Genomic DNA, 27,992 nt, shown 5'->3' on the forward strand with positions numbered 1-27,992 from the left:
ATAGTTTTAAAAAACTACTTTTTTAATAAAACTTTTATGATAGTCATTTTACATATATAATGTTATAAATTTAGTAATTTTATTGGCTAAATAAAAATGATTATCATTAAAGTTCTCTTAGTATATCACCTTTTTATTGGTGGCGTTTTAAATAAAAATAAAATTTTAAAAATGTTTTAATAATGTATTTTACAATAATTTAAAAAAATCACCTATTAAGTGATTTTTCAATAATCATTTCAAGCAACCCTTTATATTTCTAAAAATCATATTTAAATTTTTATGAAACACTTAGATATTGTTTTTTTTTTTTTTTTTTTGAATAGAAAACAATCAAAATATTTGACTTTTTTAGTTAAAAATAACCTATTGATATTAACCAATATAATTAAACTAAACTTATTGATAATAAGTTCATTTTAGTTATATTGGTCGATATCACTAAATTATTCTTCAATAAAAAAACAAACATCACCTTAATTTCTAAAAAACGCTTTCCTATATTAGTAAGTACATCTAGTGCTTTTAAAATAAATTGGATAAATTTGTCTTAAAATAATAAATAGGTGACAAAAGTTGGCCAAATTTCTCAAATTTAACAAAAGAAAAACAACTTTCATGACTTAAATTCAAGTTAGGTCATTAAAAAAGGATACCAAATTTTAACCAAAATGTAAATTTTGATGAATGTGGCCCATATGGGACCTATCCATTATTGGTTCTCTGTTGGCAACCCAAACCATAGTATGGAATTTTGTAGGGACTTGTTGAACCTCACCCTAACTAGAATGATTCCTAAAACCCTACTTTTATATCGTGCCATGAGTGATCATATCAAAGTCCCTCTAAATTCTTTAAATTCATGGTTTTTTATTTATATTTTTAAAAAATGTTTTTAATATCTATCATTGAAGGTTTTTTTTGAAATTATTTTTAATTTTTTTATGATAATAAGCATAAAATGATATTAAAAAAATATACATAAATTACAAGTAAGACTGTATTTTCGAATAACGATATAGAAAATAAAATCAAAAGATAAAAGATACAATAAAAATACTTACGTAAAATGAAGTTTTTTTTATCAACATATGAAAATGTGACTAAAAATGAAAATATTATTTTAAACTCGATTTTTTATTATCAACCATGCAATTTTTTTATTTATTTTTCATTTATGTCTAGTGGACTAGGGTACTTTGCAGAGCATTTTCAAGTCCGTGTAGGATCATGGTCGTCCATTCGATTTGTTGACCAGATGTAGTCAGCATTTATTGCGGGTACTTGTCTATAATGCGGTGTACATCTCTATCCTAGACTGTCACGGTCATGTGTCCCCAGCTTCCTCACCAAAGGCCAGATGCCCAAAGCGAATGACCTGGAAATTTAGCCACGTGGCAGATTAATTTAAATGAGATGGAAACATAGCAAAACATCTGGCCACGTGGCGTGATAATGAGTGGAGAAGGACCATGTGGGTGCCCAGGTGTCAATTTGTCGTTTCACGAGATGGGAAACAATGAAAGAGACGAAAAAAAACTGGAGTGAGCTGTCTGTCTCTTCCTTATTTTGTTACGTAGTGTCAATATCGTCTCGTTTATATATCGTAGCACTCGGGATATTTTCACCCGCGGGTGACTCATAGCATGACACTTCAGCTGATCTGCTTACGTGGAATTTAGATAAAATTAGAGGGCCCAGCATGTATCATTTTTAACAAATAAATATAATTTAATTTTTTTTATATTATTAGTATTTATTTTTTACTGAAAATAATTTATTTATAATTATAAAACTATTTTTTAATAAAACTCAAATTAAATTTAATTAATATTATATAAATCAAATTATAAATTTTAAAATTAGAATAAAAATTTAATTTTAAAAATATGGCCTTATTAATCACTTTTATTTTCAGAAAATATGTAAAAAAAAATTATCTATATATATATTATTATTATTTTTTCCTTCTTCCGAAGGTTCCTTCATCCATTTCCAACCAAAAGTGGGTTTTGATTGGGCCCACTATTTGTTCTCATATGGCCGTACAACACAAACTGGCGATGCAGAGAAAATTGGTCCCACAGCAGGCCCATCAATTTCACGCAGACTTAAAGCCCATGTAATGGGCCCAGATAAATGTAGCCTTGGCCATGAAGGGGAACTTTTGTTCCCAAGTACAACTATTGGTACATTTATCATTTGTGTAATTACTAATTAAGTTCCCTAATTCAATAGCAATATTCAACAAACCAAAATTTTTATACTCGAATTATAAATACGAGAATTACTAGTATCTTATCCAATGGGCACACACACCTTAGACGGTTTTCTTTTTTTCGGATTTTCACCTGAGTTCAATAAATTGAAAAAATAAATATATGATGAGATTTGAACATACGATTTTCGATAAAATGATATTAGTACCATATCGAATAACCAATTAGGATTTGGACTCATAATATATATGATGCTTTTCAATGAAAACGAGTTGATTTTTTTGTAAACATCCATCACTCAATTTCATCCTTTTATGTCGGTTTAAGTTTTGAATCTGGATAGGGTCATTTCACTTTAACTTCATATTTACTACTATTTTGAACTTTTTTTGATGGGATCTTGATAAGATTATACTTGTTTTTACTGCATTAAGTATTCATTAAACTATCACATTGAATAGACTAGGCTTTAAATTTTATTGATCAAGGTCAATAGGTGGTGGGATTTGAGTAGACTTGAGCTCCAAGAAAACTTTTATAGTGAAGATGAGATGGTTATTTTATAAAATGATTGAGAATATTTGTTAGGTTGGATTGAAGACTTTTAGCAATGTTGTACAAATTTGAAGAAGAAACCAACACTAGAGGCCAAAGCTTAATGTCACAACCTCCTTTTATATTAGGATGTGTAGGGCCAATTGGCTTGGGGTTTGGTATCTTGGTTCAAGGTATCAAGGTCAAATTTGAAGATTACAAGCCTATGGATGAGGACGACTAGGCCCATGTTTGTTGGGTTCCAACTAAAAAATTGTATTGAGATCCTAATAAGTTTGAACTCAATGAAGGATGTGCGTTTAGGCTTAGCCTAAAGCACTTAGCTCATCTTAATTTTCGATCAAAGTCTAACCTAATATGAATAGCCTAATAACCCTATGATTGGGTTGGAATTGATTCTTTTTTCTTGTTTTTTTAAGTTTGAGTTTTGATAATAGAGTAGCATAAACCCGACCCATGGGTCAGACTTAGTCTTATTATTGGGAATTTGAATTTAGCCCAAACCTAGGCAGTCGCATAGGGGTTTAAAAACATATTGTTGTTATTTATGTGGTTAAGCTCTTTTCGACCATCATAAAGTATAATACATTGCAATCGAATAAACAAACTTATTTAAAGTACGTTTGATAGTGATTTTATAAATTGTTTTTAGTATTTTTAATACTTAAAAAATAAAAAATTTCAAGTATTATAAATGTTATAAATACTTCTTAAAATCGCGATTAATTATTAAATGAACTCTTATTTGTTGATTATTTTTTAAAATAAAAATAATCTAGTCCAAAATTAAGATTTCAATAAGCCTAGACAAAAAGCTCAAGTTAAGTTGGGCCTATGGGTCGACAATCACTCACTCGGGCCAAACCCAAACCAGGATAATTAAACCCCAATTTAATCCAATTCATTTATGTAAATATCTAATGAATCAATATAGTCATAGATCATTAAAAAATAAAAAAGTTCCAAAAATAATTCCACTAAGATGTATAAAACTTGTTTTAGAGTCATAATGTTTGTCAATAAAAATAAATAAATAAATAATATCTATCTATAATCACTAAACACGATATTAGTAATTCAATTCAAACTCGACATTTAGGGTTGAGACTTCGAGAGGATGTGACTTATATTGCATTTTCTCCCACTTGTATGAGACTAATTATAAAATCCACCCATCTCGATTTCTTCAACCCCATCATTTTTTTATGGGTTTTGTGTATGATGAAGCACTAGTCCTTTTCAAACTACTAGGGAAGGGGAATTCAATGTGGATGAGTGGAGCTCAAGGCTCTCTAGAAATGCATGCAATTCAAGGGTTGGATTTACAATTGGGGATGAATCTAGATTTGGCTCAAATCCAAGAGAGCCCACAATGAAAATACCCATTTTCCCACTTTGGATATGAAGTTGGAATGGAATTCACAAGACATTTAGATAATAAATTCAATTATTTCATTTTTGTTTTCACACTAATTTGAGAATAATCAATTGTTTGAATTGTCTTGGTGATAATTATCATTTTTTATTTTTGTTTGGAGAAGGGTTTCAAACTCAAGGCTTATCAACTACTTAGAAAAATATGATTGAACTAAAAGTGGTCTTATTGACCACCTTAACTTTTCTTTTCTTAAAAGTTAAGTTTCTTTTTATTAAATATTTTAATGTCTTTTCTCATACATAAATTTTAATGAAATTAAATTAAATTCATTTTGAAATTCACAATTAGTTAATGATTCATTGATGGATTGAACCTACTACATTTATAAATAGAGGAATTCTTTATCCTTCTCTACACTTTGACAATTTAGTAAAAACATTTCCATAACCATCAACAAGGAGTGCATAAAAGGAAAAGTAGGAAAGGGAAAATCAAGAACAAAGGAGTTCAAGACGATTACTTGAAGAACTTCAAATCATATTGAAGCTAAAAGTATGGATCAAGGTATGATTTTTTTATTTTTTTATTTTATAGATCCTTTTAATTTCAATATTAAACATCAAATGAAATTATTTTTCTAGGTATCAAAGATAAGGTTAATAATTCGTGTGTTTAATTTTTAAAATTTGGATATGATCAAGGAAAAACCACAACTTGAAGTTATGGAGAAAATTCTTGAACATAGAAACCATAACCTGAAATTATGGAAAAAATTTCTTAAGGAAAATCATAACTTGGCGTTATGAATAAATTGATGTATTTTCATAACTTCATTCTTGAATATGCGAAAACCATAACCTGAAGCTATGAAGAAAATTTCTTATGGAAAATCCTAACCTTGCTTTATGAATACATTAATCTATTTTTATAATCTGAATCGATAAAGTTTATACTTTCATAACATAAAGTTATGAATAAAAAGATTTACACATCATAACATGAAGTTATACATATGGAGAAAATCATTTGACATGGAAAATCATGACCTAGTGTCATGAATAAATTAATCTATTTTCATAACCTGAAGCTATGATAAGGTTTATACTTTTATAACTTGAAGTTATGAATTAAGGAATTTACATGTCATAATCTAAAGTTATGAATAAATAAGTTTCACAATTTAAAGTTATAAATAAAGAGATCCGTTGATTTCATAGCATACATTTATTTTTGTTATTATTATTTTGCTTAAAGTAGTTTGCAATTTTTTTATTTATTTATTTGATAACTTTTCAAATAAAAATTATGATGAGAAATATGATTATAATAACTAAAAGATTATAACATTAAGTTATATCAAAATATTGTAAATCTTGCTATAACATTAATGCAACTATATTAATATTGGACTTATACCAAAGGTAGAGAGCAGTTAGGATGTGTAGGGCCAATTGGATTGGGGTTTGGTATATTGGTTCAAGGTACCGAGCCCAATTTTAAAGATCACATGATTATGGGTGATGGACACTAGGCCCATGTTTGTTGGATTCCAACTAAGAAATTGTATTGACATCCTAATAAGTTTGAACTAAATGTGGGCTGTGTATTTGGGCTTAGCCCAAAGCACCTAGCTCATCTTAATTTTTGGTCAAAGTCTAGCCTAATAATCTTATGATCGGGTTGGAGCTATTTTTTTTTTAGTTTGGGTTTTGATCATGGGATAGCATAAACCCAACCCATGGGCTAAGACAAGCATGACCCATGGGTTGGACCGAGTCTAATTATTGGGAATTCAAATTTAGCCAACTCCTAGGCGGTCATATAGGAGTTTAAAAACATATTATAGTTATCTTTATGGTTAATCTTCTTTTGACCATCCTAAAATATAATACATTGCCATCGAAATTAATTTTTCATTATTTTTAAAATAAAAAACAATTCAATCCAAAATTAAGGTTTCAATAAGCCTAGATGAAAAGCTCAAGTTAAGTTGGGCTAGGGGTTGACAATCACTCGCTTGGGCCAAGCCCAAACCAGGATAACCTAATCCCAATATAATCCAATTCATTTATGTAATATTTAATGAATCAATATAAATATTGTCATGTGGACACTTCATTTAAAAAAAAGTTTTAGTCACTCATAAAAAATAACTCTATTGGCATGTATAGACTTGTCTTAGAGTCATAATGTTTATTAATGAGAAAATAAACAATATCTATTTATGACCACTAAACACGATATTAGTAATTCGATTCAAAGTCACATTTATAGTTGAGACTTCAAGAGGATATGACTTCTATTACATTTCCTCCCATTCGTATGAGGTCAGTTATAAAATCCATCAATTTCATCTTCTTCAACCCGTAAATTTTTATAGGCTTTGTGTAAGGTGATGCATTAGTCGTTTTCCAACTATTAGGGGAGGGGAATTAGTCGAGTTCAAGGCTCTCTAGGAATGCTTGCAATTCAAGGAATCTAGATTTAGCTAAAATTCAATGAAAAGATTACCCATTTTCCCACCTTGGATACGAAGATGGAATGCACCCATTAATTAATAATTTTAATATTAATTATAATTATGATGTTCTTAAATGCCCATTAATAAAAATGGTGCACATTAAAATATCATCATCCACCATTTCTCATTATAATTAGACCAATTATTTTGGCTAGTTGGACTGCACTTTTCCTTTTTGGGTTGATTTTAAAATTAAAAATATGAAAATAATTTAAAATTCATGTTTGATGACTTTTTTTTTTAATTATTAAAACATTGAAGAAAATAAAAAAATATCATTTTTCTAAAACTAAGATCTAAAGTTAAAAGTGATGTCTTCTTACTCCAAATTAATAGACTCCTCATCTCACCATCTTGTCAAAAATCACAAAGAAAAGTTCGAAAAAAAGTAAAGGAAATTTATTCCTTTCTTGGCTTAGAATTATTAACATTTATTTATTTTTTAAATAATAAATAAAATTAGAAATGTCAAACACTTGTTCAATTTTAATTATGTAATATGCAAATATTTCATAGTACAAATTCTATTTTTTTTTTATCAATCAAAAACATTTTATCAATCGGAGATGTTACATTTATACCTCAATATTATTTTCTCGTCTTATTGTCTCATATTTGGTGTCCCATTATTTTATACTCATATATGGTCTTATTGTTTTGTATTATAGTCTTATTTTTTTAATTTTATTTATTCTGTACCCTAATCTTATATGTTTGGACCAAAAGTGTAAAATGATGTAGTTTGACCGTTTTTAGAGAAAAAATAAAATGAATTGATATAATAAGTTTATATTTGAATTAAAACCGAACTAACCTTTTAGTAAACCAAACTTATTTAAGTTTGACTTCATTTGATTTAGATGATTGATTTGACATAAGTTAATATATTTTTTCAATTCAGATTGTGTATAAGGTTTAGTTTGATTTAAAATGGGAAAGTGCAAAGGAAAAAGAAATAGAAAAAACAAAAATATGAATAAAAATAAAAAATTGATTTAAAGTCCAATCATTTTTATATACTACTTTAACCTCATTTCATTTTTTATATATAAAAATTAACGGTTTGTTGGTAATTGTTTCCAAAATAATTATGAAAAATAGCTTTTCAAAACGATTTTATAGAAAAAATATATTCGAAACTTAAAATGTTTTTAACCTATTTTTAATATTTTAAAATATATCTTAAAAATAATTTGTATATCTAATATTTTATTTTTAATGATGTATATATTTGTATAATTATTTTTTAAAACAACCCTAAAAAAAATGAAAAAACGAAAAACAATTGAAAGATGTTTTCTAAAAACGCTTTATTTTCTTTTCTTAAAAAGGGAAATAGAAAATACTTCTTGGTTATCAAACAATGTTTTTTTTTATATCTTTTGAATAGAAAACTAAAAAATAGTTACCAAACATACCTTTAGCATGTCCAATTTTTCCATTTTCACTTATGGGGCAACATGAACCGTAGGAGCCATATTTGATCGGATATTTGGACGGTTGAGATTGAAAATTGGTGATGGTATAGATTTTTAAGTTTTCTTAATATAGAAGTTAAAATGTTGAATAATGGTAATTTACTTGGTATTTGTTATTATTTATAATGATGGAATTATGATTAATTTTTGTTTTAATCAGCCACCTCATACTCACTCTCCCTCTTTTCTCTCTCCATTTTCTCTCGAGCCAAACGCTCCGTCGCTGACTCATTTCTCAGTTTCACCTTCCCCTAAAAAGATAAAAAAAAAATCCTCTGAAATTTTCAGTAGCTGATATATCGTCTAATTTTAATCCAATTCTATCTCCACGAATTACACATCGACCAATTGGCTCTATAGGAGCCCTTCTGTGTTCTAGGGTTTCGATTTTGCTCCTCCGATCGGCTCGCGCTGCGGTTGATTTGTTTAATGCTTTTGTGTCCGGATCTCGATCGGCGGTTCTGTTGAGCTTTGTTTCTCTCTGATGGCGGCGGCGCAGAACCAAGCGCCGAATGTGGATCTCTTCGATGCGTATTTTCGAAGGGCGGATTTGGATCGAGATGGCCGGATTAGTGGCTCCGAGGCCGTCGCCTTCTTCCAGACCACCAATTTGCCTAAGCATGTTCTTGCACAGGTACGCCTATGTTTGAATCTGATTCGGTGGTGGTGTGTCGGTGATCGGGTTGATTTGTGGGTTGAATTGTTGATTTATGGTTGGGATGGGGTGATTCTGGGGTTGGTGTGGGGATGTGGATGCTTGAATTTTGAAATTTTGTTTATTTGTTAGGGTTGATTTTTGGTACCATTTATGGTTGCGAGAATGTGAAGTGGAAGTGCATGGTATTTTGATTTTGGAGATGATGGTTGCTTATGTTCATAGTGAAATTTGTTTTCTTCTAAGCTCTGATCATCTAAAATGTACTTTTTCTGGTCATAATTGGGTGGCGATATATGAGATCTCCATTGAGTACTGCTTTGTTTCGGGTTATGGTCTGGTCTAATCAGAAGTGAAGCACAGTTTGGCGTAATTATGGGACAATGTTTATGAGCAAGGTTCTGATGAGATTGTGATAAAATATTTCAATGCTATTTGGTAGCTACTCTGTTCACTCTGATTTTTCTGTGTTTACATCTTTGCCATTTTATTAATTCTGTGAAAAATTGGAACTTAACTGTTAGTTTCATCAGTAAATGGACAGTTCTGAGACAGAGTAACAGTGGGGAGCATTGGTGATCAAATGATTAGTCATCTCCCAGGTTCACAATGAATAACCACATAAATAGGCTTGAGTGCAGAGAAGACGAGTTATAACAACTGTGCCCTTTGATAACATTAATGAATTTATAAATTCAATCTTTCCATTTTAATTGAAACTGCAACACTAATAAAACAAATTGAATCACATATGCGTAGCTCAATAAAAACTTCATCCCAACCACTATCAATAAACTACTTCAATAAAAATCCTTTTCTTTTCTGCACTCGATCAAAGTTTTGAAAAAGTTTTATGTTTGGGGCACAGTAAGCTGACTTTTGGCATTCTCTTCTAAGCCTCTTCTTAATGCGCTCTTAAAAGAGAAAGAAATTGTCTTTGAGTATTCTGTGGTTTGTGACCATGGACATCTTTCCAAGCTATGTAAGATGGATATATACCCTAAATTCTCACTGTGTACATTGGGGTGCACTGTTGGCGTTTCTTTTTTGTAGTATTCCTTTCCTTTACACATCAAATACACGCACACACGCACCCTAAGTTTATGAGGAGTATTGGTGACATATTTACCCTAGAATCTTCCATCATCATGATGTTTGTTCTTCAGTTTTTTCTTCATCTTGCTAGTTTGACCTCCCAGGTTCTGATGCTAGCCTGCTACCTAGGAGACCTAATCTGTGGCCTAGACACTGAACCTTCAGTACGTCTACAGTTTTGCTAAGACATTGATAAAAGAACTTGTTACTTGCACCTCTTAGTTCTTACAGTAATAATCTTATGGTAGAAGACCTTTCATTTTAGTAAGTTAATTTTGTGTTCAAGACATGATAACTCTGTCAGATTTAGTTTGTATCAATTTGTTCTATTTTTTTGCAGATATGGACGTATGCAGACCATAACCGGATCGGTTTCCTTGGTCGGGCTGAGTTCTATAATGCTCTTAAACTTGTCACTGTGGCACAAAGCAAGCGTGAGCTAACCCCTGACATTGTGAAGGCAGCATTGTATGGCCCAGCTGCAGCTAAGATACCTGCACCACAGATAAATCTTGCTGCCGCTCCTACACAGATGAATACTGCTGCACCAGCACCAGCACCTGCACCTGCATCTGTCGCTCCAATGGGCTCTGTTGCTCCAACAGCCTCTCAAAACTTTGGGGTTAGAGGGCCACAAGGACCTATAAGTGCAAATGTAAACCAGCAATATTTTCCCCCTCAGGGAAATCAGTTAATGAGGCCTACTCAAACCTTACCTGGTTCTGCTTCACTTCCAGCACAGGGTGCTGCAGTTCAAGGATTCCCTGGTGGAGGCACTATGGCAGGGATGCGCCTTCCAAACTCAAGCATCTCAAATGATTTAGTTGGTGGAAGGACAGGTGGAGCTCCAACAGGAATCATCTCCCAAGTTCCAATCAGAGGGGTTAGTCCCTCCATGTCTCAGGATGGATTTGGGGTTTCTCCATCAGGGCTGACAGCTTCAGTACCATCAAAACCGCAGGTCAGCTCTGGAATCACATCATTAGAACCAGCAGCTAAGAATTCCAAAGCAATGGATGTTACTGGGAATGGGTTTGCTTCTGAATCAATTTTTGGAGGAGATGTGTTTTCCGCCTCCCCGTCTCAACTAAAGCAAGATTCTTCTGTGCATACATCATCATCAGGAAATGCACCCATTTCATCATCCATTGCTCCAGTATCCTCTGGAGCCCTGCCTTCAGTTAAATCAAGGGCCCTTGATTCTCTGCAAAGTTCGCCAATGATACAGCCTGTTGGTGGTCAGCTTCAGCAAGCTCAGCCACTTTCAAAACAGAACCAACAGGTTCCAACTCAGAATTCTTCTGCCTTTATTTCAGCTGGGATTTCACTTGGAACTGAGAATACTGCTTCTAGTCAATCCCAGCTCCCATGGCCAAGGATTACTCAATCTGACATTCAGAAATATACTAAAGTATTTGTGGCAGTAGACACGGACAGAGATGGGAAAATCACTGGTGAACAGGCACGCAATCTGTTCCTGAGTTGGAGATTGCCAAGAGGTAGGAACAATGATTTTTCCACAACATCTAATGTGGTTGGTCAAGCCTCTCATGATTTCTGTTTGCTGTTTATGTTTTATTTTTTAAGTGATTCATTCAAACACTGGAAATCTGTATTTTGCTTCCCATAATTTTGGCTGCACTTGATGATGGCTCCAGTTTCGTCTTGTTCATTCTTTCACATTTCATGGATCAATACCTTCCACTTGGTGGCTTCCCCTGGAAAACTTATTTTCTGTTACCTGAATGCTAATTTGAACCATCTTGTAAATGAGTTCTTTCTTGGAAAGGATTTGGTTACTTGCTGATTGACTAGTGTGGCTTTTGTGCTGTAGCATCTTTTTGGTGGTGTACACCCATCAAAGTCATCCAGATGCACATTCATGTGCACGAATGAAAGATTACTTCATATGAGCCTGTTATCATCTTGCTACACTTATCAATTGATGTTGACAGTTTGATATTCTGCATGCAATGTATTACAGAACATCCTGTTCAACAAACCACTATGATTGGCTTTGATTGATAGTTTGTGTTGTGCAATGTCATGTTTCTATAATTTTTATCAGGTGATGGCATTATCTTTTCATCTAGCAATAATATAAAAAATGGAGTCATCTATATTTTGTTGTATCATTGTAAAATATTTCAAAGAAATATGTCTTTCTTTGACATTTTATGAGTTTTTTTGATGTAGTATGGTAATGTTTCATCTTTATTTGTTGTGTTTTGTTGATGGCAGCTTATTTAATCTCTGATTGTGTTATTCTTACCATTCTACCATTGGTTACATTTGTCAGAGGTTTTAAAGCAGGTGTGGGACTTATCCGATCAGGATAATGATAGCATGCTTTCTCTCAGGGAGTTTTGTACTGCACTTTATCTAATGGAGAGGTACAGGGATGGACGTCCGCTTCCAGCTGTGCTTCCAAGCAGCATCTTTGCTGACTTTCCAACCACAGTTCAACCTATGGCTGGATATGGCAGTGCAGCTTGGAGACCTCCATCAGGTAGTTTTTCACATATGTGTGAAATTTTCTGATCTTGGTTACCCTGCATTTATGGAGAATTTAATGGTATTTTCCTCTTTTTATTTGTAGGTTTGCAACAACAACAAGGAATGCCTGTTTCTGGTGCACGGCATGTAACACCTGCAATGGGAGGGAGGCCTCCACTGCCCCATCGGGCTGATGAAGGAAAGCAGACAAATCAACAGAAGTCAAAAGTGCCAGTGTTAGAGAAACATTTTGTGAATCAACTTAGTAAAGAGGAACAAGACATGCTTAACACAAAGTTTCGAGAGGCAGCAGATGCTAATAAAAAGGTACTTTTCTTTCTTTTTGTCTCATCACTTTTTAGAACCTTTCACCAATGCTAGACTCACCTTTGGGCAAGCAAGACAACTGCAAAAGGCCACACTTCATAAAAGCCCCCTGTTTTTTATTTTATTTTTTTATTTTATTATTATTTAATTTATTTTTCTAGTTTTTATTAGATATTTTTAAATAATTATTGATAATTAATTGAATGTATACTTTCTTTCTTTTAATACAATTCTGATTTACCTATCAAAAAAAAAAAAAAAAAAAAGACAAAGAAGGTCTAATTGAAAAAGTTTGCCTAAGGCTCTATTTCATGTTGAGCTGCCCCTGCCCTGGGCAGCATTGTTGCTTGTATTTCCATATCTTTTTTAAGTTTCACGGCATATGATTTGAAGCCATCTTGTTTTTGAAAATTAATGTTGAAAAAGAGCAAGTTGATTAGAATTGAGAAGTTAGACAATGTAGAGGAGTTGGCCTTATAAATGGGGTGTAGGGTAGGTGAGCTTATAAATGGGGTGTAGGGTAGGTGAGCTTCTAACTACTTATCTGGGGCTTCCTCTAGTTGCTCCTTTTAAATCAGTGAGGGGTTTGACAATATATTTCAAAAGGGGGTGGATTATTTTAATCTAGATTACTTTAGCTAGTTTGCCCATTTATTTTATGTCTTTGTTTCCATCTCAAGAAATGTTAAAATGAGGCTTGAGAAGATTTAAAGAGATTTCCTGTGGGGAGACAGTGTTTTAGAGAAAAAAGCTTCATTTAGTGAAGTGATCACCTACCTGCATGGAGAAAAGAAAACAGGGTTTGGGTGTAAGGGGACTCTTTTTGTTTAATAAATCACTTTTTGTGTAAGTAGAGTTAGTGATATGCATCTGAAGTGGGAGCTCTTTGGAGACAGGTTATAAGTGAAAAATATGGAGAAGAAGGGGGTTGAAGGTCTTGGGAGGTGAGAGAAGGGTACGCTGTTAGTTTGTGGAAAACTATTAAGAAGGATTGGGATACATGTAATTGTAGAATTTCTTTGTTTGTAGGAAATGGGAGGAGGGTGAAAGGAGCCTTTGTGTGTTTCTTTTCCGTCTCTATTTGCATTAACCTTATCAAAGGAGGTTTAGGTGATGGATTTGTGTGAGCAGACCTGGGAGAGGGGTTATTGGAAATTTAGAACCTCTATTTTTCTAGAAATCTTAATGAACGAGAGCTTGATAATGTTGAACACATTTTTGCTGGACTCCAGGCCAAGTCAATGAACGGGGAGGAGGAGATATGGCAGTGTGGAGGAGTGAAACCTTCTCAGTGAAGTCTTTTTATTTTGTCTTAGAGTTGGGAGCTCAATTTCATTTACAATAGGGATCATTTAGAATCCATGGGTTCCATCTAAGGTAACCTTTTTTGCTTGGGAAGCTTGTCAGGAAAAGGTTTTGACTTTTGGCCAACCTTAGAAAAGAGGGTGAGCACTGGTTCATAGATCCCTCATATGTAACGTGGAAGAACAATCAATTAATTACATCCTCTTTCACTGTACCAAGGCAAGAGTTTTTTTGGCAGATATTGTTTTCCTCGTTTGAGGTTTCTTGGGTTTTGTTGGCCATTGTGAGTGAGACTTTGCTAGGGTGGTATGGATCTTTTTGTCAAAAAAAAGTGCTGAAGAAGGTTGGGAGAGTTGCTCCTTTGTATGTCTTCTAGATTTTTTAGAAAGAAAGAAATTGAAGTTTGTTTGAGAATGAGGAACTGTCTATTTAGAGTCTGAAGAGCATTTTCCTTAGTAATCTCCTTTTCTGGGTAAAGTTTTACATAGGCTGTGCTCATGTCTCTAATTGAGTTTGTTGATTGGTTGGGGTCTCGTTAAAGGAGGGAGGTATTTTTTGTAATCCTGCCTTGGTTGCTCCTTGTCTCTTGTTTGTTGTTTTCTTTGTTGTGCTTTGTATATTTTTGTTGTACTTTGTTGTGCTATTGTGCTTGTTTAATGAATTTCATCATCACCTGGCAAAAAAAAAAAAAAAAAAAAAAAAAAAGGATTCACTGCATACGATAATAGATCACTGATAATCCCTTAAATTCCTTGAAAGGTCATATCTGGCTCCCTGGGAAATTTTCTATTTAATGTGTGATTTATTGATCAGTTCTGCACTTGATTACAATCTTACAGTGCTACCTGCAATACAATGTATTATGTTTGCTTTGTGTAATTTGTCTTTCTCACACCTCATTTTCACAAAGCAATAGGCATAAATGCTATGAGTGTTGATGGCAAACTCTTCATTTGACGGGTGATTTTATGAGTGTTGATGGAAAAAACTATGTTCAGATTTAGAACTAACTAATCACTTCATTCAAATTGGAACTCTTGTAACCTGAAGCAATCTGAAAAATAGGCACTTTTGCAAGTTTTTAGTGTGTGATGTGATGTGCTGATTTTATGAAATTTCTTCCATTTCAACTCTTCTTTGGATGAAATTGCACATATGTTGATAGTCTGTTTGACCTGGCTTGTTTTTGTTCATGGAAGGTAGAAGAATTGGAGAAAGAAATTTTGGATTCTAAAGAGAAAATTGAGTTTTGCCGCACTAAGATGCAGGAACTTGTGAGTATTTTGTTTCTGATTATTATGCCCTTAATTTTAGCTTTAAAGCTTTTTCCTTCCTTTTTCTTGTGGTGGGGCTTTGGTGGCAAGGAGTTCAGAACAGGTTTAAACCCTGGATATACAGTTACCCTCTGGATGAAAAAAAGGAAGAAAGGAAGGAAATAAGAGAAGGGGAGGGGGGTTTGGTTTGGGGACTTCTACCCTATGTTTTAAAAATGTTTCCCACGAGCTAAGTATTGGCATTTTCAGTTTCAATAAGCATTATATTTGAATAATTCATTATGGGTTGAGCACATTTTTGACTTGTTAAGCTACCAACTTTCTTAAAAGCTTAAGCTATTAGAATTTGAGCTATCATATGTCATCCTTAACATCCCCCTCAAGTGTCATACGCTAAACCCTCTTCATGACGGTGACAAAACTGTCAAACCAAATAACTAGTGTTCTCTTAATAAATCGAGGCAAAACCCTAAGATGCTCAAACAAGGCAAGGAACAAAAACTGCAAACTACAAAAGAATCCAACATGTAAGAGGATATGGTTAGTTGATTCCTCCCTTTTTCTTTTTCATGGATGACTAGAACTCGCTTGAAACCAAGCCTTTTCATGTTATTTTCTCCTGCTGAAAAAGAAAGTAACCTTAGGATTGTAGTACCCCACACCTTCCTAGCCGGAAATGGTTAAAAGGCTTTTGGATGCAATGACCTGCAGAAAGACTTCACCAAGAAGCACCCCTAACTTAGAGATCCTCTACACAAGTCTATCTTGTCTCTCTGCACGCTACAGTAGAGTGAATAAGCTGCAAAAATGGCACTGCCAACCCCAACTACTGCTCATGGATGGTCCTCAGCATTTCACTGGCAGATGGTCCCTCCTCATTCCATTACATAGAAATTCAAGCATTTTGTTTGCTGCAATATTGAAAAAACCTAGGAAACAGTCTTTCAAAGGAGATCACCAACCATACATCCTAAGTAGCGGGCAATTTTTATGCTTGTTTATTATGCTTTATTCTTTCTAAATGGTTTTCTTTTTGGTAAAGGTTTTATACAAAAGCAGATGTGACAACAGACTTAATGAGATCATTGAGAGGGTAGCTGCTGATAAACGCGAGGTATCTTTTTTGGTCATATAAGTCTTCATCTTTCACCTTAATCTATCTTGATGATTATTATTGGCTTAATGATCACGATGCATATTCCAGGCTGAAGCCCTGGCCAAGAAATATGAAGAGAAATACAAGCAATCTGGAGATGTAGCCTCTAAATTAACTATTGAAGAAGCTACATTTCGTGATATTCAGGTATTCCTCACTTATGAGCAGTTATGGTTCTTGTTTCATTTTTCATTTATTCATATGTTTAAACTTCATTGTGTTTTCTCTTAGTTCTAGTTGTATGTGCTTATATGATTGACCTTCAGGAGAGGAAAATGGAGCTGTATCAGGCAATTCTCAAGATGGAGGAAAATGGCAGTGCTGATGAGAGCATTCAGGTAAATTCTAACCATGTTGAGCCAATGGAGAGTCTATGAAATTTTCTAACCTTTTTAACTGGCACATTCAGGTTCGTGCTGATCGTATCCAGTCTGATCTCGATGAGCTAGTGAAAGCTCTTAATGAGCGCTGCAAGAAGTATGGATTATATGTGAAACCAACCACACTTGTCGAGCTTCCCTTTGGTAATTTCATCTCATGCTGGCCCCCGATGTGTTTTCCATTCTTGCTTATTAGGCAGATTTCGGGATCACAAGGACTTGTTTAAGTTATCATCTGGCATGCACATAGCAGTCTGTCATATATATATATATATATATTGAACCGTTAACTGGTAGCATAATCTGGTTTTGATACATCTGAGAATTATACAAGCGGCATCTTTTCAAATCCACAAAAGTTAAATCAAGGATTAGTTACTCAAGAGTTACTATTGATAGGCAAAAAGGAATCCTTATATCATCAATGGAAAAAGATACTTCTTGAATTAGAGAATCAATATCAGGATGAAAAAGAATTTGCTAGACAAGTTGATCTTGAATAAGATGTACAAACTAAGGAAATGTTGGATTAGTTTTCTCAAACCAAGAAAAAGATATTGAAGAAGATTATGTGAGATTATACTAATGAAAAATTATTCATTTATAGACCAAGATGAAAATCTTTCCTGTTGTTGAATAATTGTAACTTCCATTTTTCCATTCGTCAATAAAACACAAGCTGTTCTGGAAGAAATCTCTTAAAATTAATTTTGAAATAGAAAACATAATGTAAACCTGAACATTGTTGGCCAAATTTTTATATTAGTTGTGATTTTCTGGGCTTTGGAGTCTTTGGAGGGACCTGATAGGGTTCTTTGGAATTAATCATGTTATGTCATTTTTTCTGCCCCAGTTTACTGTAAGTTACCCAACGATTCTTCTGTTTTCCAAAATTCTGATTTCTAATTTTATTATCTATTAAGGCTGGCAACTTGGAATCCAAGAGGGAGCTGCTGATTGGGATGAAGATTGGGATAAGTTTGAAGAGGAAGGTATGCTGTAATATTCCCTCATGGATAATCATAATTTAGTAAGTCTCCTTTTTGTAGCAGATAGAGGACAATTCCCCTCAGGTTCTTAAAATATCAGATTCATCAGAACAGCAATCAGAGTGGCACATCAATCTACAGAAAGCATTTCTGTCATTTTGGTATATATGGTGGGATAGTTCTCATGCATACATTGGAACTGCCCCTTCATTGTGATGTTGTGCTAATATGCAGCTGTGTGATGAATCTTTAACCAATATATGCCCTTAAACCAGACTTCAATATCTGCAGAATCTTCTTATGAGAAATTTGAACTGGATATATAGTCTTCATGTAAATCATGCATCATTTCCACTTTTCAGGATACGTTTTTGTGAAGGAGCTCACTCTTGATGTACAAAATGCCATAGCACCTCCAAAACCAAAGTCTATGCCAGTTGACAAAGAAAAAGCTTCCACAGCTGAAACTCCAACTGCTGCTTCTTCAAGTGTTGATGTTAAATCGGAGGACCCTCCAAGCATGGGTGAACGAGTGGTTGAAAATGGATCAGCATATAGCCAAACTGAGGATTACTCAGCAAGAAGTCCAGGCAGCAGTCCATTAGCAAGGGTGGCAATGGAGAGGAGTCCAGCTGGCAGTCCAGCAGCAAGGACTGCAATGGAGAGAAGTCCAGTGGGCAGCCCAGCAGCAAGGGCTGCATTCGAGAGAAGTCCAGCTGGCAGTCCAGCAGCAAGGACTGCATTTGAAAGAAGTCCTGCTGGCAGTCCAGCAGCAAGGCCTGCATTTGATAGCCCTTCTAGAGAATTTCTTGACTCTCACTTCTTCAAGCCTTTCAGTGAAGATGCCTCACCCCATGCCAAAGACACTCAAAGGTATTACTCTTTGATGTAGACAACCTTTCTATGAAATAACATGGTACCTGTTGACACAAAACACGTGTTCACACTAGAAGAAGAGAAGAAAAGTTTCAAATGTATGTCTCATTGCATTGTCATTGCCATGCTCATTAAAAACTTATTTTCCTCCTTATCTTTTTTGATATCCCATGTTGTAATTTACTCAATAGCAGGTGTTATGTTGTTTATGTTGCTCGAGTTGAACAGCCTCATCCCAATTACCTGGGAGGAGCTACATGGAGTCATTTTTGCATTCTGTGCAGTTTTGGATTATCCCTTCTGTTAAATTATAGGTTATGATGTCTCATTTCACAGACTTGATCCACGCTACTTTTGACATGCCTCTAGTCATATCACTTAACTTAAACCAAGTTTCTACTTGCTGATCTAGTCATTGGTAGTTGTTGCAACAGGACTAAACTTTCTTGCCAACCTTTGCTTCTTATTCTCAGTTGGTACTACCACCAACTTCACATGAATTTCTTCTCTGATTCTGTTGTCTTGCCATTCATCCATCTTGTATAACACTCCATATTGGTGTCAAGTTCTTGCATGTATGGTTTATAAGTCATTTCTTAGTTCTCTTTATGGCTTCTCAAGCTTTTAAAGTTTTCTTTTAGTTTTTTTCTGGACTTGTTGCCTATTTGATTATTTGAACAGATGGATTGAAATTATAGTTACTGTTTATGCAGTGATTATGGAGGTGCAGACTCTTTCCTTTCTGGAGATAAGAGCTTTGATGAACCAACTTGGGGAAAATTTGACACTAATGATGACATGGAGTCAATATGGGGCATGAACTCAATCGGTGCTACTAGCAAGGTAAGCAATACTCTCATTTAAAGGATATGTCTGTGTTGGGGGGTGGGGTTGCATTTGAGGAGTATGCTTAGCATTTGTCATGTTACTCAAATGCCTGCTCATCCCCCATCTTTTTCTAGTATTAGGAGTATGCCTAACGAGAAAGACATTACCTACATAATTTGCTCGAAAGTTCATTTCTTCAGTGTGCATGCATGTTATACTAGCATATCAAATGTTGAATTGCAAATGGGACTTATTAAAAAGGTCTAAGGTTAGCTCCCAGATTTGATTCATAATGCAACGTGTCATTTGTTTTTAACTATGTTTAAACTTGAAAGAAGGAAATTTAAATTACTTTTACTCAAAGCAGCTTTATTTGGTTGAGAAGTTTGTACCCTATCCTATTTGACCCAAACACAACCTACTAGAAAAACCCATTTGAGGTTCTACATGTCAGCAGCAAGGATGGACATGAATGTCCTTGTTCTCAATGTAAGATGAAGTGCATATCTCGGGGACCTGGGCTCTATAACGCATGGCAACTATGACAACCGACCAAGATTTGACCCATTTGGATGAACATAGATAATGTATTTGGAGACTGGCACAAAAAGGGATAGGAGAGTTAAGATGATCTGACCAGGTTAGTTTTGGCTTTAGGAATTTCAAGGCCTTCTGAACTCTTAGGAATCAGATCTGCAGGTATGCTTATGCTGACAATTGATTTGGTTTGTCCATCCATGGGCTGGCTTGAGACTAGGTTCTGGAAAGCATATGCTCACCTTGAATCACAAAATAGTGTAAGAGTGACTATCACCTGAACCTAATTTTTATGAATGTTATTGTATGATGGTACTATTAGAAATCTTAACTCAAACCCAACCACATCAGAATTGGTGTGATCAGAGTTTGATAACTGTATTGCAACCTCCCATTAGATGCATGCATTTTTAAGGAAATTTTGTAGCTAGTTTAAAAGCTAGTCGCCGAAGCCAGTTCTTGGTGTGCTGGTGATTTGTGCTGTTTATCATGAGATGTGGAACCGTGCTTACAAGCAGCCATTTCCTGCAAAATGCTGAGGCTTAGGTCTGCTACTAGGCAGCCCCTTCTAGAACCCTGGAAAAAGGGGCCTGCATTGGGTAAGCAAGCTTCCTATATCAAAACAAGCAACTTTGGTTGATGTAGGAGCATCTATATAATATTTTCCCCTTTCTCTGCTTCAAATGGTTCTTTGTGATTATTCATTGTTTGAGACTATGATCAGTAGCTGCCAGTAAAGTTTGATTTTGCCTTTTTCTTCTTAATTTGGTGTTCACTATAAGTCCATTTATTTTGTAGATGGATCATGAGAGACACACAGAAAATTATTTCTTTGGGGACGAGTTTGATCTAAAGCCTATAAGAACAGAGTCATCACAAGCAAGTGGCTCTTTTCCAAAGAAGAGCACGTTTACTTTTGATGATTCTGTACCTAGCACACCACTCTACAGTATAAGCAATTCACCTTCAAGATTCAACGAGGGGTCAGAACACTCTTTTGACCCCTTCTCAAGGTTTGATTCTTTCAAGTCGCATGATTCTGGATTTTTCCAACCACGGGAAACACTTGCAAGATTCGATTCGATGCGCAGTACTGCTGACTATGATCATGGCCATGGGTTTCCATCATCTGATGACTCCGATCCTTTTGGCACCGGGCCCTTTAAGACATCACTGGACAGTCAAACTCCAAGAAGAGGCTCTGATAATTGGAGTGCCTTTTAGCTCGGTGACTCACTTTAGTCATGCCTGAGGACTCGACTCTTCTCGTGTGTTTTGATAGTTCTGCTATATAATTGGCCTGTGTTTTCCTTGTGTGCTATATAGTTGTGACTGTCGCTGGCTGCTTGTTATATATTTTTGGATCACACTGTTGTGTATTCCCCAATTCTTCTCTGATTTTTTTTTTTTTTTTTTGGGGAGCTTGTCAGGGTGGAAAATTTTTCATATTTCCCAGATCCTGTTGAGAGTATTTTTTTATATCTTATGTTGCTGAATGTTGTCATGACTAGGCAGTTGATTTCATTTTTCCTTTCTCTTGTTTCTTTTTTCCTTTGGTGTAATATCGATATGAGGTATTTGGGCAATTGGGGGTGGTTAATACCATCCAGCCATGACATGAATCGTGTGACATCGAACAAGCAGCTTTTGCAGTAAGGCATTGAGTGAATAATAATAGTATCATGAGTAGTTGTTGAAGCTTTAAGAGATTGTGAATTGTATTCCCTGCTTGTGTTTCAGCTTGTGTTTCAGTTAGTGGTGGTTTAAAGGCAATACTGTGGTGCAAAATGGAAGATGAATGTTGTGTGACAAAGAGTGTTCTTTACAATACACGGTAGCTTACTGCACCTCAAGGAGATGGAGCCATGGCTGAAAGATCGGATTCTTGTGTGCTATATTAACATCCAGATTTTTTAAAGAATTCACTTGGTTAATCCCTCAAGACGGTGAAAACCCATTAGGGGAAAAATGTCAATCTTATGTTCAAATTTAAGTTGAAGCCTCAATTACCGATAAGGGTTTCAGTTAAAAAATAAAGTCTTAATTGTTAATTGGAGCTTTTAAAATCTTATTTGCTAATTAAAACTTTATTTTTTTACTAAAGTTTTAATTGTTAATTAATACTTCATTTTTGTGGGAGGATGATGTGACACTCAAGTGATTGAAAATATATCACATTGTATGTAAGTTTTAAAAGAAGTTTAAAAGTTATATTTTTTGCATTCAAATTTGTGAAAATGCCTGTAATTTAATTATAGCATAATGCCTTAACAAAATTAAGAAATAACAATAATTTCCATGACTTGGATGGTTAACCTATCATTTTGGTTATGTTTGATTTCTAAAAAGTATTAAAGGAAGAAAAAAAAATTATTAAAGAAAATGATTTTTTTATATTAATTGTATTATAAAAAATATTTTTAAAAATTAATTACAAATTTATATATTTTTAATTTATTTTATCTTTATTGAAGAGCTAAAACATGCAAAATAAATTTAAAATAACATACAAAATTAATTTATTAATTTTAAATTTATTTTATTTATTTATTATCTTTCTTCTCTTGTATTTTCTTTCAATTTTTTTATTCTTGGGAATCATACATAGCCTCATGCAACTTTAAAACAAGAATAATCTATAGGAGAAAGGGATTCCCCCATCCCAGAACCAAGGTAGCATGGTAAAACCCAGGAATTTGCCAAAACTCATTGTCCCTTCTGTCCTGGATTCTACTGACAAAATCATTCTGACTCCATGAAGGCAGAAACTGCCAGAAACCCAATTTCAAGTATTTGAACTATTTTAATTATATAAATACATTTCTTTGACTGCCTGTACTAATATTGTTGATGAAACAGATGATGATTTTCTTTCTGGTTTCATAAATTTGTAGTGTTTTTCGAAATGTTATATGGCTCATATGCATATAGATAGATCCGCATCACGGTTTATAAACAGATTGTCGCTTGTAGAAGCCAGTGCCTGCCGTAGCAATGGAACCGAAGAAAATATACAGAATATTAGTCAGTGATAGGGAGTGCTGTATTGGCATGTCTTGGATTATGAATCGTGCAGTTGTGTTTTGAGTTCATCCCTTTCTGTATAATCCAAAATGCGGGTTTTTCTTTGCAACAATGCTTTAGTGAAAACCCACATGGAGGGGGAGAAGAAAGAAAAAGGTGCAAACAAAGCACCAAATGACAAAAAAAACTAAGCAACCAACAACAGTAGAAAAGATACACGAAGATCCTCGACCTTTACAGGACTAGAACCAAATTGAGGCAAACAACAACACTACTCACCAATATGTTAACAATACCATCGCTCGCTTCCTTCCCTACCCTTTCCTAGTTTCCTTTGCCTTGGATTCTCATTTGTTACTACATTTCCCCCCAGTTATTTACTGAGGAGAGAGCGACTCACCACCTTGCAAACCACCCTTCCATAACCTCTCTCAAGTCAAGGATGCTGGCATTGCCCACCGAACCTTTATCTCAAAGGGAAGTTTCTCCATTTTTCCCAAACAGAGGATGAAAAGGAGAATGAATTAACGGGTAGTTATTAACAGTTCGAAATTTTGTCAATACTCACCAATTGAGCAAAACACCTAAGGTAGTTGCTTTGAAAGAAATAACTCCACAATTCTATATACCCTATCATGCATTTCAAACAGTTTTCTTTAGGTTATGTTTGGTTCTCGAGAAGTAATAAGAAAAGAAAAAATGATTTTCTCATATTTGGTTTTACTATAGGAAATACGAAAGAAAGTTCAATACAATTAAAAAATTAGTAAGAAACTAATATATTTTTAAATTATTTAATCTTTGGATAAAAGAGTTAAAATAAGTGAAATGAGATTAAAGTAGGATATAAAAATAATTTATTAATTTAAATTTTTTTCCTTTATTTTTTCTTTCCTTTTATTTTTCATTTCTATTTTCTTTCTCTTACATTTTCCCTAAAACTTTTCGGGAATCAAGCATAGCCTTAATTTTTTCCTTACACAAGTTCATACTAACACCCATGAATAATTACCATTTTTAATCAACAAAAATGCATGCTAATACCGACACTTAGAACCTTCAATGGCCAAGTAACATGGTAATAGATCATGTGATGATTATGGATTAATCTATAAGCTTGATATTGAGAAAGCTTATGATCATATTAATTGGAACTTCCTGCTCTTAATTTTTTTTTTTGATAGATAAACAACCAAATATATTAGAAAAGGCTAAAAAGCCACACGTATACAGGGAGTATACTGAACAGCCCTACACAAGGCTAGAAAAAACAAAAAAGGGGAAAAAAAACCCCACCCATCCTCACCCACCCTCAAGTGGTTCCAAGCCACTCCAAAAAACCTAAAAGAGAGTATGTTTCCTCACCATTGTACACCCTAACCCAACTCCACAAATTACATACAAAAGAATTCTTGAATTTCTGAATATCTAAAGACCCTCCCCTGAAAGCTAACCTATTCCTTTCCTTCCAAACCGTCCAAAATATGCACACCGGAATGGAATTCCATATCTTCTTTCTTTTTTTCCCCACAAAAGAACCCCTCCAACTAAGTAACACCTCTATAACCGACTCTGGGAATACCCATTGAACTCCAAAAATGGCAAGGGTAATCTCCCAAATAGTTTTAGTCACTGTACAATGTAAGAGGATGTGATTCGCACTTTCCTCTTCATAGCCGCATAGGAAGCACCGGTTTGGGAGCTGCCACCCCCTTCTCTGAAGCTTATCCAAAGTAAGGATCTTCCCCCACGAGGCTTCCCAAGCAAAAAAAGACACTTTTGTTGGAACCTTATCCATCCAAATGCGCCTATACGGGAAAACCTCGGCTGAAGAGCCGCTCAAAATTTTGTAAGCCCCCTTAGCCCCATAAACTCCATTGCCTTCCCACTTCCATCTCACTGAGTCCTCTTCAAGAGAAGTCCTGAAGTCCTTCAACAGATTCAGCATATCTCCTATCTGCTCCATCTCCCAGTCATTGAGGTCTCTAGCCAACCTGAGATTCCAACCTCCTTGACCCATGCTAGAGTCCCACACTTCACAAATTTTGGCATTCTTGTGACCCGCCAAGGTAAACAACTGCGGATAAGATTGAGCAAGCGCCTCATTGCCACACCACTTATCCGTCCAGAACAAAACTCTATTCCCCTTCCCAACCTTAAAATCAATGTTCTCCCAGCACCAATCCACCTCCTTCATGATGTCCTTCCACAACCCCACCCCAAAAGGCCCACACACTTCCTTTGTCTTCCACCCACATCCCTCTTGACCATATTTCACCCCTATCACAGTTTTCCAAAGGTTATCCTTCTCATAGGCATATCTCCAAACCCATTTTCCCAACAAGGCTTTGTTCAACAAGTCTATCTTTCGGATGCCTAAACCACCCTCCTCCTTAGGGCTGCAGACCACCTTCCAATTTATCAAGTGAGCTTTCCCTTCCAAGCATCCTCCCCCCCACAAGAAGTCTCTTTGAATTCTTTCAATCCTTTTTGCCACAGCCTTAGGAATGCGAATAAGGGAAAGAAGATAGATGGGTATGCTGGCCAAAGTGCTCTTGATGAGAGTAATTCTTCCCCCCTTCGAAATATACTGCCTTTTCCACTGGGCTAATCTTCTTCTCATTCTCTCTTCCACCCCATCCCAAGAAGAAGAGGTTTTATGGTGAGCTCCAAAGGGCAGCCCCAAGTAAACAGTGGGTAAAGCCCCCAATCTGCATCCTAACTCAGCCGCCAACTCCTCCAGCTCATCCACTTCCCCCACCGGAATTAGGACACTCTTAGCCAGGTTAATTCTGAGGCCGGAGGCCGCCTCAAACCACGCCAATATCCAGCTAAGATTGGCAAGTTGCTCTCTTCTAGCTTCGCAAAAGATGAGAGTGTCGTCAGCGAAAAGCAGATGAGAGACAGCCAGCTCTTCCCCTCCTCTCCCCCTCAGTCTACAGCCTGAAATGAAGCCACCCTCACTAGCCCGTCTTATAGAGTGCTAAGCACTTCCATACCCAAGACAAAGAGGTAAGGAGAGAGGGGGTCTCCTTGCCTCAACCCCTTTGAATTCGAAAAGAACCCAGCTGGAACCCCATTGATTAATATGGAGAATTTGGTAGTAGAAATACACCACCACATCCAATCCCTCCAGCGAGACCCAAAGCCCATCTTCCGAAGAACCTTCATAAGAAACTTCCAGTTGATGCTATCATAGGCTTTTTCAATGTCCAACTTGCAAATTAACCCTTTCTCTTTTCTTTTCTTCCAATAATCTATCACCTCATTAGCTACTAAAGAAGCATTCAAAATCTGTCTCCCTCTCACAAAGGCATTTTGGTCAACAGAAACCACCCTATCCAGCACTTTCTTTAGCCTATTGGCTAGGACTTTGGCTAAGAGTTTATACAAACCCCCAAGCAAGCTGATTGGCCTGAAGTCCCTCAAGTCTTCAACTCCTCCTTTCTTAGGAATAAGGACCAAAAAAGTAGTATTGAGAGACTTAGCAAAGGACCCATGCTCAAAGAACTCCTTAAACATTTCCACCACCTCCTCCTTCACAAAATCCCAACACTCTTGCCAAAAGGCCACTGAAAAGCCATCCGGGCCAAGAGCTTTGTCACCCCCCATCTCCATCAAAGCATAATGGATTTCCTCCACAGAGAAAGGCACCTCTAGACCATCAGCCTCCCTAGAACTAAGTTGTTTGAACTGCAGCCCCTCAATATCCGCTCTCCACCCCTGCTCTTCTGAGAGTAATTTCTGGAATTCATTCACTATCCCGTCCCTCACCTCTTGATCCTCGGTCAACAGCTCCCCATTAATCATAATCCTGTCCATGGAGTTATTCCTACGGTGGGCATTTGCCATACGGTGGAAGTAACCCGTATTCCTATCCCCTTCCTTAAGCCACAGCTCCCTAGATTTCTGCCTCCAATGAACCTCTTCCAAAAGCACCCAATGATGGAAGGCATCCTTGGCTTGTTTTTTCTGCTCAGCTTCAGCTAAAGTCAAGGTCCTTTCACTCTCCACTCCATCCCAATACTCCAACTGCTGGAGGGCAGAATTTTTGTTGACTTCCAGCCTTCCAAACACCTCCCTATTCCAAACTTTAATGTTGTGCTTCAAAACCTTCATCTTATAGGCCAATCTGAAACTGGCCCTTCCTCTCACCTCAATCCCTTGCCACCATCCCCGGAGAAGATCAATGAACCCGTCCACTTTCAGCCACATATTCTCGAATCTAAACGGAGTGGGTCCTCTCCTTATCCCCCCACCCATCAGCAAGATAGGAAAATGATCGGAAGTGGGTCTATGCATTCTGCATTGGGCTACCCCACAAAACATATCTAGCCACTGTTGAGTCACCAAAAACCTATCTAGTCAAGCCCAGGATTGATTATTCCTGCCCCCATTCCAAGTGGCAATACCCCCTTGCATTGGGAGATCAATGAGTTCTAAATCGTCAACTATTTGGGCAAAACTTCTCATGGCACCAGACAACCTTCCCTGTCTGCTCCTTTCCCGCTGGGATAATATGACATTGAAGTCCCCCCCTAAGCACCAGGGATCTTCCCACAAGCCTCTGATCGCCCCTAGCTCTTCCCACAGACAATCTCTATCCTCTTTGGAAAAAGGCCCATACACCCCTGTAAAGATCTAGGACATCCCATCTTCCACATTCCTAAACCTACAGGAGACTGAGAACCTTCCTACCTCCGTCTCCATCACCTCCAAAGACCTTTTGTCCCAACACACCAGAATCCCTCCCGCAGAGCCCAAGGCGTCTAAAGCCACCCAATTAGACCACCTTCCAGAACCCAAACTTCTTACCAAATCCTCCGACAAAGTTTGAAATTTGGTTTCCTGAATACAAAACAGGTCCACCCTCTGACTTCTTATAACTGCCTTAATAAC

The 27,992-nt window shown here is 35.7% G+C and overlaps 2 protein-coding genes across 2 annotated transcripts; one reads left to right on the forward strand and one right to left on the reverse strand.

The window, feature by feature from the left end:
• Positions 1-8,289: 8,289 nt before the first annotated feature.
• LOC100854676 (actin cytoskeleton-regulatory complex protein PAN1) lies at positions 8,290-21,774 on the forward strand. Its single transcript, XM_010647489.3, has 13 exons — positions 8,290-8,785; positions 10,242-11,400; positions 12,201-12,410; positions 12,501-12,724; positions 15,229-15,303; positions 16,346-16,417; positions 16,508-16,606; positions 16,726-16,797; positions 16,869-16,983; positions 17,763-17,831; positions 18,191-18,701; positions 19,418-19,547; positions 20,868-21,774. The coding sequence occupies exons 1-13, from the start codon at positions 8,636-8,638 to the stop codon at positions 21,291-21,293; spliced, it is 3,312 nt and encodes a 1,103-aa protein (XP_010645791.1). The 5' UTR covers positions 8,290-8,635; the 3' UTR covers positions 21,294-21,774.
• A 1,212-nt stretch (positions 21,775-22,986) lies between these two features.
• Positions 22,987-27,308, reverse strand: LOC109122301 (uncharacterized). Its single transcript, XM_019218830.1, has 3 exons — positions 26,648-27,308; positions 24,883-26,036; positions 22,987-23,052 (listed from the first exon to the last, which is right to left on the reverse strand). The coding sequence occupies exons 1-3, from the start codon at positions 27,306-27,308 to the stop codon at positions 22,987-22,989; spliced, it is 1,881 nt and encodes a 626-aa protein (XP_019074375.1).
• Between the last annotated feature and the right edge of the window lie 684 nt (positions 27,309-27,992).

The sequence above is a fragment of the Vitis vinifera genome, chromosome 3, assembly GCF_030704535.1.
Source record: "Vitis vinifera cultivar Pinot Noir 40024 chromosome 3, ASM3070453v1".
Lineage (NCBI taxonomy): Eukaryota > Viridiplantae > Streptophyta > Magnoliopsida > Vitales > Vitaceae > Vitis > Vitis vinifera.

Excerpts from the sequence above, each read along its gene's own strand:
- LOC109122301 (XM_019218830.1), bottom strand. The coding sequence starts at position 27,308 with ATGTGGCTGAAAGTGGACGGGTTCATTGATCTTCTCCGGGGATGGTGG. Across the intron at positions 26,037-26,647 it reads AGTGGCCTTTTGGCAAGAGT|GCTGTAGACTGAGGGGGAGA; the intron begins GTTGGGATTTTG and ends GCTTCATTTCAG. Across the intron at positions 23,053-24,882 it reads GGCGCATTTGGATGGATAAG|GCACTGGCTTCTACAAGCGA; the intron begins GTTCCAACAAAA and ends TTGCTACGGCAG.
- LOC100854676 (XM_010647489.3), top strand. The coding sequence starts at position 8,636 with ATGGCGGCGGCGCAGAACCAAGCGCCGAATGTGGATCTCTTCGATGCG. Across the intron at positions 8,786-10,241 it reads CTAAGCATGTTCTTGCACAG|ATATGGACGTATGCAGACCA; the intron begins GTACGCCTATGT and ends ATTTTTTTGCAG. Across the intron at positions 18,702-19,417 it reads CATGCCAAAGACACTCAAAG|TGATTATGGAGGTGCAGACT; the intron begins GTATTACTCTTT and ends CTGTTTATGCAG.